This window comes from Mus caroli, chromosome 4 (assembly GCF_900094665.2).
Source record: "Mus caroli chromosome 4, CAROLI_EIJ_v1.1, whole genome shotgun sequence".
NCBI lineage: Eukaryota > Metazoa > Chordata > Mammalia > Rodentia > Muridae > Mus > Mus caroli.
In genome coordinates this window covers 119,156,803-119,169,306 of record NC_034573.1, presented here as the reverse complement: position 1 = coordinate 119,169,306, position 12,504 = coordinate 119,156,803, and the positions used below count along the sequence as shown (strand labels likewise).

The window sequence follows — 12,504 nt, the reverse complement described above, 5'->3', positions numbered from 1 at the left end:
CACTCTGTAGACCAGGCTGGCCTCAAACTCAGAAATCTGCCTGCCTCTGCCTCCCGAGTGCTGGGATTAAAGGCGTGCGCCACCACGCCCGGCTCGGGATCTTCATTTTTGAGTGATATGGAAAGTGAAGAATCAGACTGTTACAGAGAACACTAAAGCATTTTAAGAATGTTTAGAACGGGAGGAATTTAGGCTGGAGATAAATATTTGGAAGTTATCATTGGAGTTGGGGCAGACAACTGTAAGGAATGATTTAGTACCCAGGGACTCCGCTTGGTTTGGGTTATGTACACACACCCCTCTTCTAACAATGCATCTGGTAGCCTGGGACCTTCTCTCTGTATTGAGCTGCACTCACACGCCACTTTAAACTTTAGAATGGTTTTAGTCAACTTCACCAGTCTCCTGAGAATTGGGTCCTCATGCCTAGTAGGCAATTGATCTGCCACTAAGCTCTATCCCCAGCCGCATTTTTACTTTCTATTTTGAGGCAATATCTCACTAAATTTCCCAGGCCAGCTTACAAAAATGTAAATGAAAGTGTTCCTCCCCCAGAAGGGTACTGAAAATTCCGCTGAATCACAGTCCAATTTACTAGTACTGGTCGGTCTGTCTAAGGGGTGGGCATTCGCACCTCAAAAGCTAAGATCTATGTAGAGACAGAGCAGAAGTGGCTGCAAACTCCACAGTTGCTTTCATTTTTGATTTGTGGTTTTGCTCTTGTTTTATTGGTGCTGAAGACTAAACCAGGGAACTCTTCCATGCTAATAGGAATCACTGGGCACACAGCCTCAGCCCGATTACTTCTTTTCTTCTTCTTCTTCTTCTCCTCCTCCTCTTCCTCCTCCTCCTTCCCTTCTATGTATATGGGTGTGTGTATGTTCCTTTGTGCGTGCGTGTGTGTGTGTGTGTGTGTGTATACATGTGTGTGCACGTGAGTATAGAGGCCAGAGGTTGAGGTTTTCGTCAATCACTTTCCACAATATTATTTTTATTTTAAGACAGAGTCTCACTGTGTAGTCTTGGGTGGCCTAGAACTCTTTATGTAGACCAGGCTGACCTTGAACTTACTGAGATTTGCCAGCCTCTTCCTCTCAAGTGATGTGATTAAAGCCATGCACCTCTAAGTTTGGCTGCCACTTTAGTTTTTGAGACAGAGTCTTTCTGAACCTGGCTGGAGCTTAAGCAGAACAGGCCTCAGGAATCCCCGTCTCTTCCTCCCCTGACTTACAGGCACAGGCCAGCTGTAACCGGCTTGTCTCCTTCCATCCCTTCCTTCATTCCTTTTTTTTTTGTACTCAGTGTTGGAGACCAAGCACAGTGCTTTGTGCATGGTAGACAAGGACTCTACCACTGAGCTATAGCCCCAGCCCCTTGGTTTTAAGACCTAAATATCACAGTTTTAGAAAAAAAAGATGGGGTCATATATTGCTCAGTTCCCCCCCACCCCCATACAGTGCACACCACATCCTGTTGGCTAGCACCCAGGTTTTCAGAGCATCGTCCCTCTGATGGGATCATAATGGTAACTCCCTCTGCCAGAATTTTGGTATTTTAACCTAGTTGGAAATTACCTCTTCCTGAGTACCAGTTGCAGTCAAGGAGAGAAATACATTTTAGACTCCTCACCCCCGACCCCCACCCCCCAACCAGGGACTTGTGCAAGCACTTTAAATCCAGAATCTGATAACTGCATCCGGGTCAACAAAGTCAGCCTACTTAAACAGTGTATTCCTTATAGGTCATTACCAAATACATCCCTAGTTTGTGCTTAGGTCATTTAGTGAAATCTGACATCCTTTTTCTTTCCTCCTTTGCGGGTTTAGAACCTTAGCACCTTGGCAAACCTTCTGTGGCTGTGAGCATGGTCCAGTGGTGCCGGCGAGGTGAGGGAGGTCTGAGGAAGTTTGCTAGGCACCCCCTACCGGTGAATATCTCAGGTCAGGAACCACAGGAACCGTTATGAAGGGCAGCCTGCCCCTTCTCAGCTTATGGGGGCCATTCGGATTCAAGACCCCACATTCCGCTCCCTGCCCCCACAGGCTTGTAGCCATAATCATGATGCAAAATGCATTCAGTCAAACTTCAAGTGTCCTCGTGGTCTTTCTGTTTCAACACTGTTTCAAATTCCAGAGTCTTCCGAGACTCAAGGCAATCTCTTAACTGTAAGGTCGTATAAAAGTGGAAGGCAAAACATGTGCTTCCAACGTACAGCCGTACAGACATACAGCCATACAGACTATGCATTGCCACTTCAGAAGGGAGAGAAGGGAGCGCAAGGAGGAAATGCTGGGCCAAAGCTAGTCTGAACCCCAGACTCCCCATTCCGCGTCTCCATGTCTGATGGCAGAGCACTGTATAGCTCTCCAAGTCCTTTCAGCTCTGTCGACGGCAACAAACTTCTCTCTCTTGGGTTGGTTCCAGATCCAGTCCGCAACTCTCTTTGGCAGGTATGCCACAGCGTCGACATCTCCAGGACAAGCCAGGCTCCACCTTCATAGCTTCATGCAATGGCCTCTCTGAGCCTCCATGCGGGGACACCCCTGACACATGCCCATCCTTGGCGTTCCTTAGCCAATGAAGGAGATTCCACAACCCCTTTCCTGTATCTTTGATTTTAAAGCCAGAACCCTGTGGCGGAGGCTGCCAAGGTCTCCTGCTTGCCTGGAACACATCCCATCCAATGACGTATTCACCAGCTTTCTGTTTTAGAAGGTTTCCTTCGCTGTGTAAAGCTTTTCCTTACTTCCTTCTCACAAATTGGAACATTAGCTGGGTGAGGTCTTTCCCCAAAGTCAACAATCCCTTCATTCCATGCAGCATCGGGCTGTCCTTACAGTTTTGGTTGTGAACCTAGCCTTTGACGGCTGAGCCATCTCTCCAGCCCCATCTGGCTTTTACTTAAACTTTTTATCTCCTTGAGCACTGGGCTCACCTCCATCCTACTTCCCGGTGTCTTTCTCTCCTTGAACTGTGTCTCCGTTTTTGCCCTTGTCCAGCTTGCTTCTCTTCAGTATAGACCTGCGTAAGAGTGACACAGTTCTTGGGGGTGTGGTCAGACAAAGTCAATACTAGGCTGTCTTTGAAATCTCTGCCAATGACATAATCCAAAACTCTTCAATTTGGCCTCAGGCAGATTTTTGGGACAAGGGCAAAAAATTAGTCACATTCTCTGCCAAAATCTCTCAAGAATGGTCGGTCTCTAGGCCGCTCACTAACATCCTCTCCCTCTGACACTGTTGGAGCTAGCTGTCGTTATTTACATTGTTCTCAGCTCCATTGTCTTTCATGGCCTACTAGTAAATGCCGATTAAGTCCTGCTTAAAGCCTTCCTTCAATGCTTCCCTAATCCAAAATCCCCAAGTCCATGTTCCACCAACAAGTAACATGGCCACGGCTATCAGAGCAAGACCCAGCTGCCTGGTACCAACTTCTGTCTTAGTAACTGTCCCATTGCTGTGAAGACATACTCTGCCTCAGGCGACACTCATAAGATAAATTCAGCTGGTGATTTCCAGCTTCGGAGGTTTAGTCCCTTACCATGGTGGGTGGAGCATGGCTCCACTCAAGGGGTGCTGGAGCAGAAGCTGAAAGCTACATCCTGATTTGCAGACAGACAGACAGAGACAGACAGACAGACTGGGCCTGATATGGGCTTTTGAAACCTTGGAACCCAGCCCCAGTGACAACCTTCCTCCAACAAGGGCACACCTCCTAACCCTTCTAATTCTTTCCAAATAGTCCCTGGTAAGGACTCGTTCAAATGGATGGCCCGTGGGGCCCTGCTTATTCAGATCACTGCACCCCTACGTTTCTGAAAGCATGTAGAAGTAGAGATCATGACACACCCACCCCACCCCAGAGTCTAACACTTGGGAGGCTGCAGCAGAAGGATCCCGAGTGTGAGGCCCACCTGAGCTTTCTAAACTGTGGGGGCCGGGGAGGGGAGAGGAGTGGGAGGAGGAGGAGAACAAGGTCAGTGAAGAGAGGAGGCTCTTTTCAGGTATGTGGGGAGCCCAGGGCACTTCAGAGGAGCAAGGTTCTCTGATGGTCTGAGTCGATTCCAGAGCTCTCGCTCCAAGTTCCCAGGTCCTTCTCCTTCATTTTATTAATCAGTGGTTGTTACAGAAGAAATTTGGTCAAGGCGTAAGATCACTTCCCTTGTAACTTTGCAAGCCATCTGTACCTCGTGATGTCTCCACCTCAAGCTGTGTGAGAAAACTCCCTTAGGGCAATGGTTCTCTGGTCAGTGGGGCCAAGAGTCTGAGTCCTGGAGCCTCCCCTTTCTCCTCTTAGGCACTCTGCACCGTGGTCATAGCTACTGCGGTGAGCAGCCTTGCCTGCAGTATGGAAATGCAGCCGCGGTGACACTGTCTGACACACTTCTCCACAGATCACTTTTCCATCGGCACTGAGGTCATAAATCTATTCCACTGCAAACAATTGGCAAATGAACCCCTGGGTTCTGATGTGCAGGGTTTATTTCCTGAGCTCTTGTCTGTCAAACAAGATAATATACCAAGAAATCCTGTGCAGAGAACAGAAGGTATCTGTATATTTCAGACAGATAATTTACTTCAGGGACGTAAGAGACTAACTATAACCTAGAAACTCACTATTAATTCTATCTGGAAATTCTGTTGCCCGGTTTACGGCAGGGACTTACAGAAGTGTGTGCACCCCCAAACTCAGGCTTAATCCTGTCTTGCAATTCTGCCTCCTTTTCAACGAACTGAGCAGTGGGTTGGAGTGTTTGCAATAGGAGACAAGTGTTGTTTGCTGTTTAAATGACACTTAAACCACTTGGGGTTGCTCCTACCTCGTATCAGAGGCAGTGCCTCGAAGATAGTTTCCATTTTGCTTTCTTTTTCTTTGAGACAGGGTTTCTCTGTGTAGCCCTGGCTGTCCTGGAGCCTCCCCTTTCTCCTCTTAGGCACTCTGCACCGTGGTCATAGCTACTGCGGTGAGCAGCCTTGCCTGCAGTATGGAAATGCAGCCGCGGTGACACTGTCTGACACACTTCTCCACAGATCACTTTTCCATCGGCACTGATGTTTTTTTGTAGACCAGGCTGGCCTCGAACTCAGAAATCTGCCTGCCTCTGCCTCCCAAGTGCTGGGCTTAAAGGCGTGTGCCACCACCGGCCAGCCTGGGGACTATTTTCTAAGAAAAGAGGTTTGGCTGGGAAACCAATCTTCTCACTTGTATTTTCACCAGCTCGATCCAGGCTTGTTTCTTAGGTCTCCTTTGGTACCCATGTGTGTCCTTTCCCTGCAGAATGGAGATCTCCTCTCACCAGTCTTCCCTCCTGCAGCAACTGAATGAGCAGCGCAGGCAAGACGTGTTTTGTGACTGCAGTATTCTCGTGGAAGGCAAGATCTTCAAAGCGCATCGGAATGTCTTGTTTGCGAGCAGCGGCTACTTTAAAATGCTGCTCTCTCAGAACTCAAGGGAGACGAGTCAGCCGACCACAGCCACGTTTCAGACCTTCTCCCCCGATACCTTCACAGTCATCCTAGACTTTGTATACTCCGGCAAACTCTCTCTTACGGGACAGAATGTTATAGAGGTGATGTCTGCCGCGAGCTTCCTTCAGATGACTGACGTCATCAGTGTGTGTAAGACTTTCATTAAGTCTTCCTTGGACATTAGCGAGAAAGAGAAAGATCGCTACTTCAGCCTCTCGGATAAGGACACTGGCTCTAATGGAGTAGAGCGTCCTGCTTTTTATAGTAGCAGCTGGCAGGAAGAAGGCGGGTCTCCCCGCTCTCACGTGAGCCCAGACCCCGGAAAGCCGTGGAACAAGTATGGTTACCACCCAGCCTCCCAGAGGAGTCCTCAGCGACCGCTGGCCAAGCATGAGCAAAGGAAGGAGCCCAGTAAAAAGGCCAAGCATGTGAGACTGCCACAACCGTCCGAAGTGGTTCATTTTAAGTCCGGCAAAGGAGAAGCTCAGACATCCGACTCCGGCAACCATGTTTCCCAGTCTGAAGAGCAGGTACCGGTGGATGCTGAAGTGGATCCTACTCCTGCTGGCTTCCAGTACAGCCAAGGGTCTGATGGCATAGCCAGGAGCTTTCCAGGTACCCCAAGGACTCTCGGTCTCTCTCAAGTCCCAGATACCCTTCATTTTAGGTGCCAGGCAGTTTTAAAGAGATTTTACATTTATTTATGTGTGCGTGTGCGTACGTGTGCGTGTGTTTGAGCATGCCTGTATGGGCAATGTTCACAGAGGCCAGTAAAGTATATTGGATGTCCTGGATGTGGATGCTATGAGCCTCTCTCAGGTCCGCAGCTGTTGCTTGTACCCACTGAGTCGTAGTTCCAGGCTCTTATATGACTTTTTTCTTAAAGACATGTGGCATATGGAATCTTTAAATTTTAAAGATCCTATGTGGCTGGCCAGAGCAAGACATCAGTGAGCTGCAGTCAGGGGTGGGAGTCCTGTCATGTGTCCTGTAGTGTCCCTGTCCAGTCTCATCCAGTCCTGCACCCCCTCTACCCCCACTTAAGTCCCTACTCATCACAAGTCTTTTTTTTTTTTTAATATTTATTTATTATATGTAAGTACACTGTAGCCATCTTCAGACACACCAGAAGATGGCATCAGATTTCATTATGGATGGTTGTGAGCCACCATGTGGTTGCTGGGATTTGAACTCAGGACCTTTGGAAGAGCAGTCAGTGCTCTTAACTGCTGAGCCATCTCACCAGCCCCCGATTTTTTTTAAGTCATACTTTTACCAAATTTATTTCATAGAACATAAATTTATAATCTTTAAAATATAATACTGAACACATTTAATGGCAGTCAAAATAATAGAGTACTCAGAGAACACACACACACATATCTATATGAAAAGAAGAAAAAGGAAAAACTGCCTGAGGGTGTCTTGCGGCAGCAACACACTTTTGCATAATTTGGCCCTGAATTCTGTCCCTAGCACCACAAACCCAAAACCAACCAAAAAAAAAAAAAACAAAAAACCGGGATAGTGAGAGGAGGTGGCCAGGGGGAGGGGTGGTGAGTAGAATCTAAAGTGAATTAAAAAAAAGTAAGAGAAGGTGGTTACATAAAGTGTTTTCTTACATATAACATAAGAGAAAAGCATTAACAAGCATATTAAGGTATAAAAGATATAAGTAGAACAAATTGAAGTTCTTTTACAGCTGGGCATGGTAGCCCACATCTGTAACCCTGGTATGAAGGAGGCTGAGGCAGGGTGCTCACCCTGAGTTCTAAGATAGCCAGAGCTACTGAGCGAGACCCTGTCCTGAAAAACAGTAAGTGGCTAAGAGATGGCCCATCAGGTAAAGGCACTTGTCCCTAAGCCTGGGCACATGAATTCTAACCCTGGACCACATGGTGAAAGCAGAGAACAAGATGGCTCCTGTATGTTTTCCTGACTTCCACACTCTCAGTGTGGCATACATGTGTACCAACATATAACACACACACACACAAGAAAATAAATATAATCTTTAAAAATCTCTCTGAAGCAAAGTACACACCTTTAATCCCAGCACTTGGGAGGCCAGCCTGGTCTACAGAGTGAGTTCCAAGACAGCCAGGGCAACACAGAGAAACCCAGTCTCGAAAAACCAAAACTAAAAACAAACAAACAATTAATTTGCTTTATTCTTGGCTTGTGTGTGTGGTTTTAGAGTCTGGTACTACCTTTTCACATGTAAATTCTGATGTGTAGGATTAGATTACAAAGGATGAGAGTGGTGGTCTTCATAGTCAGGTTTTCCTTCTGTGCCCAGGACTGCGCGACAGCCAGAGTGTGCTTAATTCAAGCGATGTGTCTGCACCTTTGCATGGCTGCACTCAGCAACTCCTCTGCATTCCTTGTGCTAATAAAATGGTTACTGTCATCTTGCAGTGATGTAATCCAACTGTCTCCTGACAGATGACCTGACCAGGCTGCGATTCAAATGCCCATTCTGCACACATGTGGTGAAGCGGAAGGCAGACCTCAAGCGCCACCTGCGCTGCCACACAGGAGAGCGGCCCTACCCGTGCCAGGCTTGTGGGAAACGGTTCAGCAGGCTAGACCATCTGAGTAGCCATTTCCGAACTGTACGTATACCAGTTTTTGTCAGTTTGCTTCCTATTCTCTCTCTCTCTCTCTCTCTCTCTCTCTCTCATTTTCTCTCTCTCTCCTTTCCTCCCTCCTCCCTCTCCCTCCCTCTTTTTTTTTACCCCTTCTGGTACTGGGGATTGAATACTGCATGCTAAGCAAGGTCTCTACCACTTAGGTACATCCCCAGCCCTGCATTTAACTGCTTTAATAATCTGAGTTAGGGCCAGGCGTGGTGGCGCTCGCCTTTAATCCCAGCACTTGGGAGGCAGAGGCAGGCGAATTTCTGAATTCGAGGCCAGCCTGGTCTACAGAGTGGGTTCCAGGACAGCTAGGGCTACACAGAGAAACCCTGTCTCGAAAAACCAAAAAAAAAAAGGGGGGGGAGTTTACTGTGTGGTTCAGTGGGTGAAGGCACTTCCATCACACCTGACAACTGAGTTCCATCCATCGACTCAACGTGATAGAGAGCACCAGTTCTTGAAAGTTGTCCTCTGACCTTCACATGTGCCCTGGGACACACATGTACACACAGACACACACTAAATAACATGTAAATGCATTCACTGGTCTAGAGCTCACAGAGGTGCAGCTGTCTCTGCCGCCAGGATTGAAGTCATGCCTCATCACAGCCTGTATTTACATATTTCTATAATTTTATCCTCATTTGAGACCCTGAGGTAGGAGAGACTCTTTTGGTGCTTCAGCTTTTCATATTTCCATATTAGTTCATACCGAATCTCATATGGCTTGATATATTTCTCTCCTAGGAGACAATAATTGCCCTGTATAAACGTTTCAAGTGTCAGATCAGAATCACCGTTTATCTGTATACTCAGCATCTACTATTGATAGCTGGAACCTGCTAAGACCTCTGTCAGGGGCTGGGTCTGACCTGTCTCCAGTGCACCTCCTCTCTAGTCTGTATCAGGTTCCCCCTGATACAGACCCAATCCGCTTCCTAGCGAATCTTCGGTTAATAAAAATAGCCAGTAATCTTTGCAAAAATATTGATAAACATATTCAGGATTATATTTTTTCCTCTAGTAAGATAAAAATACATGAAGGGCGTTAGAGAGATGGCTCAGCAGATAAGAGCACTGGCTTCTCTTCCAAAGGACCCACTCGGGTTCAATTCCCAGCACCCACAAGGCAGCTCAAAACTGCCTGTAGCTTCAGTTCCAGGGGCTCTGACACCCACACATAGATAAACATGCAGGCAGAACACCAATGCACATAAAATATAAAGTTAAAAAAAAAACAAAACCATTATTCTCTGACCTCCATATGTTCACCAGAGTGGCCATATGTCACCCTTTGTACACACTGATGACGAGGATGATGGTGATGGTAAAATAATTCAGTATTTATTTATTATCTGTAAGTACACTGTAGCTGATTTCAGACTCACCAGAAGAGGGCGTCAGATCTCATTACGGATGGTTGTGAGCCACCATGTGGTTGCTGGGATTTGAACTCAGGACCTTCGGAAGAGCAGTCAGTGCTCTTAACCACTGAGCCATTTCACCAGCCCGTCTTTAAAATCTTTAAAGCAGAACATGTTTGCAACTTTGACTCTGGGAAGGAATGGGTTAATGGATGTGTGGCAATATTAAGTGTATAATAGTCGTAAAACAAAACAAAAAAAAACATTGCAGCCATTATTTAGAGAACGCTGGTATCTGACGTGTCACCGGCTCTTGGAATAATTAGATGTTCACTTGAGTTTAACGCTTTGAGCGTCTTCAGTGTATGAACTGGTCCCTAAAATAGCAAAGTGACCCAGTTTTGCACATTTATTTTTATCACTCTTTAAATCCCAACAGATTCACCAGGCATGCAAACTCATCTGCAGGAAATGCAAACGCCATGTGACTGACCTCACGGGGCAAGTGGTGCAGGAAGGAACCAGGCGCTACAGACTATGTAACGAGTGTCTTGCTGATGTGGGCATGGAAAGTCTCCCTGCTGACCTGGAGGCTGAGCAACACCGCACAGCCCCGGCCGATGGAGACAAGGACTGCCGGTGGCACCTGAGCGAGGAAGAGAATAGATCCTATGTGGAGATCGTAGAGGATGGGTCTGCCGATCTGGTCATACAGCAGGTTGACGACAGCGAGGAAGAGGAAGAGAAAGAAATAAAACCCAACATTAGGTAGCCTGAAGTGTGACCTGTCAGAGCTGGCATGCCTGCAATTTACACAGGCATGCTGTGTCTGTCTCTCCATGGGCAGAACCCGGTGAATGGGTTTCTCCTACTGACTTAGAAGCAACCTGATGTAACTTGCATGCTTTCTGAAAAGGCCACCGTATCCATTCTGATCATTGTTGCTGCACTGGGAAGACCTTGCTTGCTGTTGGCATGACGGATGATCAGTTACCCTTTCTGTTATTACAGATACCATTTTCTTTCTTTCTTTTTTGTTTGTTTTGTTTTTGTTTTTTTTCAAGACAGGGTTTCTCTGTATAGCCTTGGCTGTCCTGGAACTCACTCTATAGACCAGGCTGGCCTCGAACTCAGAAATCCACCCGCCTCTGCCTCCCAAGTGCTGGGATTAAAGGCGTGTGCCACCACCTCACGGAACCATTTTCTTTAAATATTGGAAAAAATCTATTTAGCAAACTTTTTTGACTAAAGTATTTTAAATAAATCTACCACAAAACTTTAAGACAATCTTTTTTGTGACACTTTTATTTACTCGTTTTTGTTTGGGCGTGGGGTGTGTGCACGTGCTAGGACACTTGTAGACATCAGATGAAAATTAATTTGTAGAAGTTGATTCTCTCCGTCTATCGTGTGGGATGGAATTCAGGGCATCAGTCTTGCTGTTTTACCTTCACCTGTCAATAAGCCTGTCTACAACCATTTAAAGTGTTCAGAAAGAACCTCCCTATGTTGTGGATGGGCCTGGTGCTGTTCTTGTGAACCAATCACCTAGTGAATAGGGGCGTCAATCACTGGGCGAGTAGGCGGGGCTGCCGGGTTGGAGGGAGAAAGAGAGGTAGCGGGGCGAGTTAGGTCCCTTTTGGAATGGGACAGCAGAGGGTTAAGATGTATCTGCTAGAGTTTTCCTGTTTCATGGCGGATCAGCAAGGATTCACCAGAGGAATCAGATTTATTAAGGCTCGCAAGATTAGGTTTTAGTTGTTGCACCCAGAGATTGAGTTACCGTTGTTTCTGAACTGAGTTTGTGTTGTGTTTTCCTTGAACACAACACAAGTGGCTCGTCTGGGTTCAAGAAAGGTACAGTGGTAAAGTGCCGGGTTTGCCCAAGGTACTCCACAAAGACTGGGGGGGATTTGAAGCACGGGGCTGGCGTGGTAGCAACTGCCAGTGGGAACCTAGCAAGCTGGGTGGCGTTCTGAGTCAGACTCTCCACGAGATGAAAACAGGTCGGCCGTGGCCAGCCAGGCTGCTGAGGCACACGGTTATAAGACTGCATTCAGGAGTCTGGCCATCCATCTGCAGGACCTAGCCTCAGGTCTGTGGGTCAGAGAGGCCCCCAGCAGTAAGAGCACTCACTGTCTACTCTTCAGAGGACGAAATATTGGAGTCCTTGCACTCACAACCTCCTGTAGCTCCACAAACTCGTATCTATGGAATCAAATCTCTACTCTGGTCTCCACAGGCACCAGGCACTCAAGTGTAGGCAAAACATGTATCACACACATAGCCTTTAAATCCCAGCACTTACGAGGTGGAAGCAGGCAGGGCTCTGAGTTTGGAGGCCGTCTGGTCAACAGAGTGAGTTCCAGGGCAGCCTCCAGAGAAACCTTGTCTTGAAAAAAACCAAAAAGAAAAAGAAAACAAAAACATTTTTTTGTACGTCTGAAATAATTTATAACACAATTTCATTATTTTAAGTGGTTTAGGATTACGACTGAGAGGTAATAGGCCTGAATCAGCTCATAGCTCAGTTTTGCTTTGTTTTTGTTTTTTTTTTGTTTTGTTTTGTTTTTGAGGCAGGTTTTTCCTGTGTGGCTCTGGCTATTCTCGCTCTGTAGACTGGATTATCCCCAAACTCAGAGATCCTCCTGCCTCTGCCTCCTGCATGCTGGGATTAAAGATGTGCACCACCACCACCACCACCTGGCCATAGTTGAATTGTCATAAAATTAATACTATTCTTGTGTGGCTGGAAAGATAGCTCAGCAGTTAAGAGCACTGCCTAGTCTTTCAGAGGAGCCAGATTGGTGACTCGAGTTCATCTTGTCTCTGGGCATTGCATGTATGTGGTACACAGACATACAAATAAAAAAACAAAAAACCCATGCCTATACAAACAAATCTTGCTTAAATCATATTCTTTAAAAAATTATGGCCGGGCGGTGGTGGCGCACGCCTTTAATCCCAGCACTTGGGAGGCAGAGGCAGGCGGATTTCTGAGTTCGAGGCCAGCCTGGTCTACAAAGTGAGTTC

The 12,504-nt window shown here is 46.8% G+C and overlaps 1 protein-coding gene across 2 annotated transcripts in view; it reads left to right on the top strand.

The window, feature by feature from the left end:
- Zbtb8a (zinc finger and BTB domain containing 8A) overlaps positions 1-10,753 on the top strand; it is a 22,429-nt gene extending 11,676 nt beyond the window's left edge. The window contains exons 3-5 of one of the 2 annotated variants that reach the window (XM_021159406.2): positions 5,278-6,083; positions 7,914-8,083; positions 9,911-10,753. In XM_021159406.2, coding sequence (XP_021015065.1) covers positions 5,279-6,083; positions 7,914-8,083; positions 9,911-10,243 — 1,308 coding nt within the window. In that variant the 5' untranslated portion in view covers position 5,278 and the 3' untranslated portion in view covers positions 10,244-10,753. The remainder of the gene's footprint in view (positions 1-5,277; positions 6,084-7,913; positions 8,084-9,910) is intronic. The other variant, XM_021159408.2, reaches the window with a different exon arrangement.
- The last annotated feature ends 1,751 nt before the right edge of the window (positions 10,754-12,504 follow it).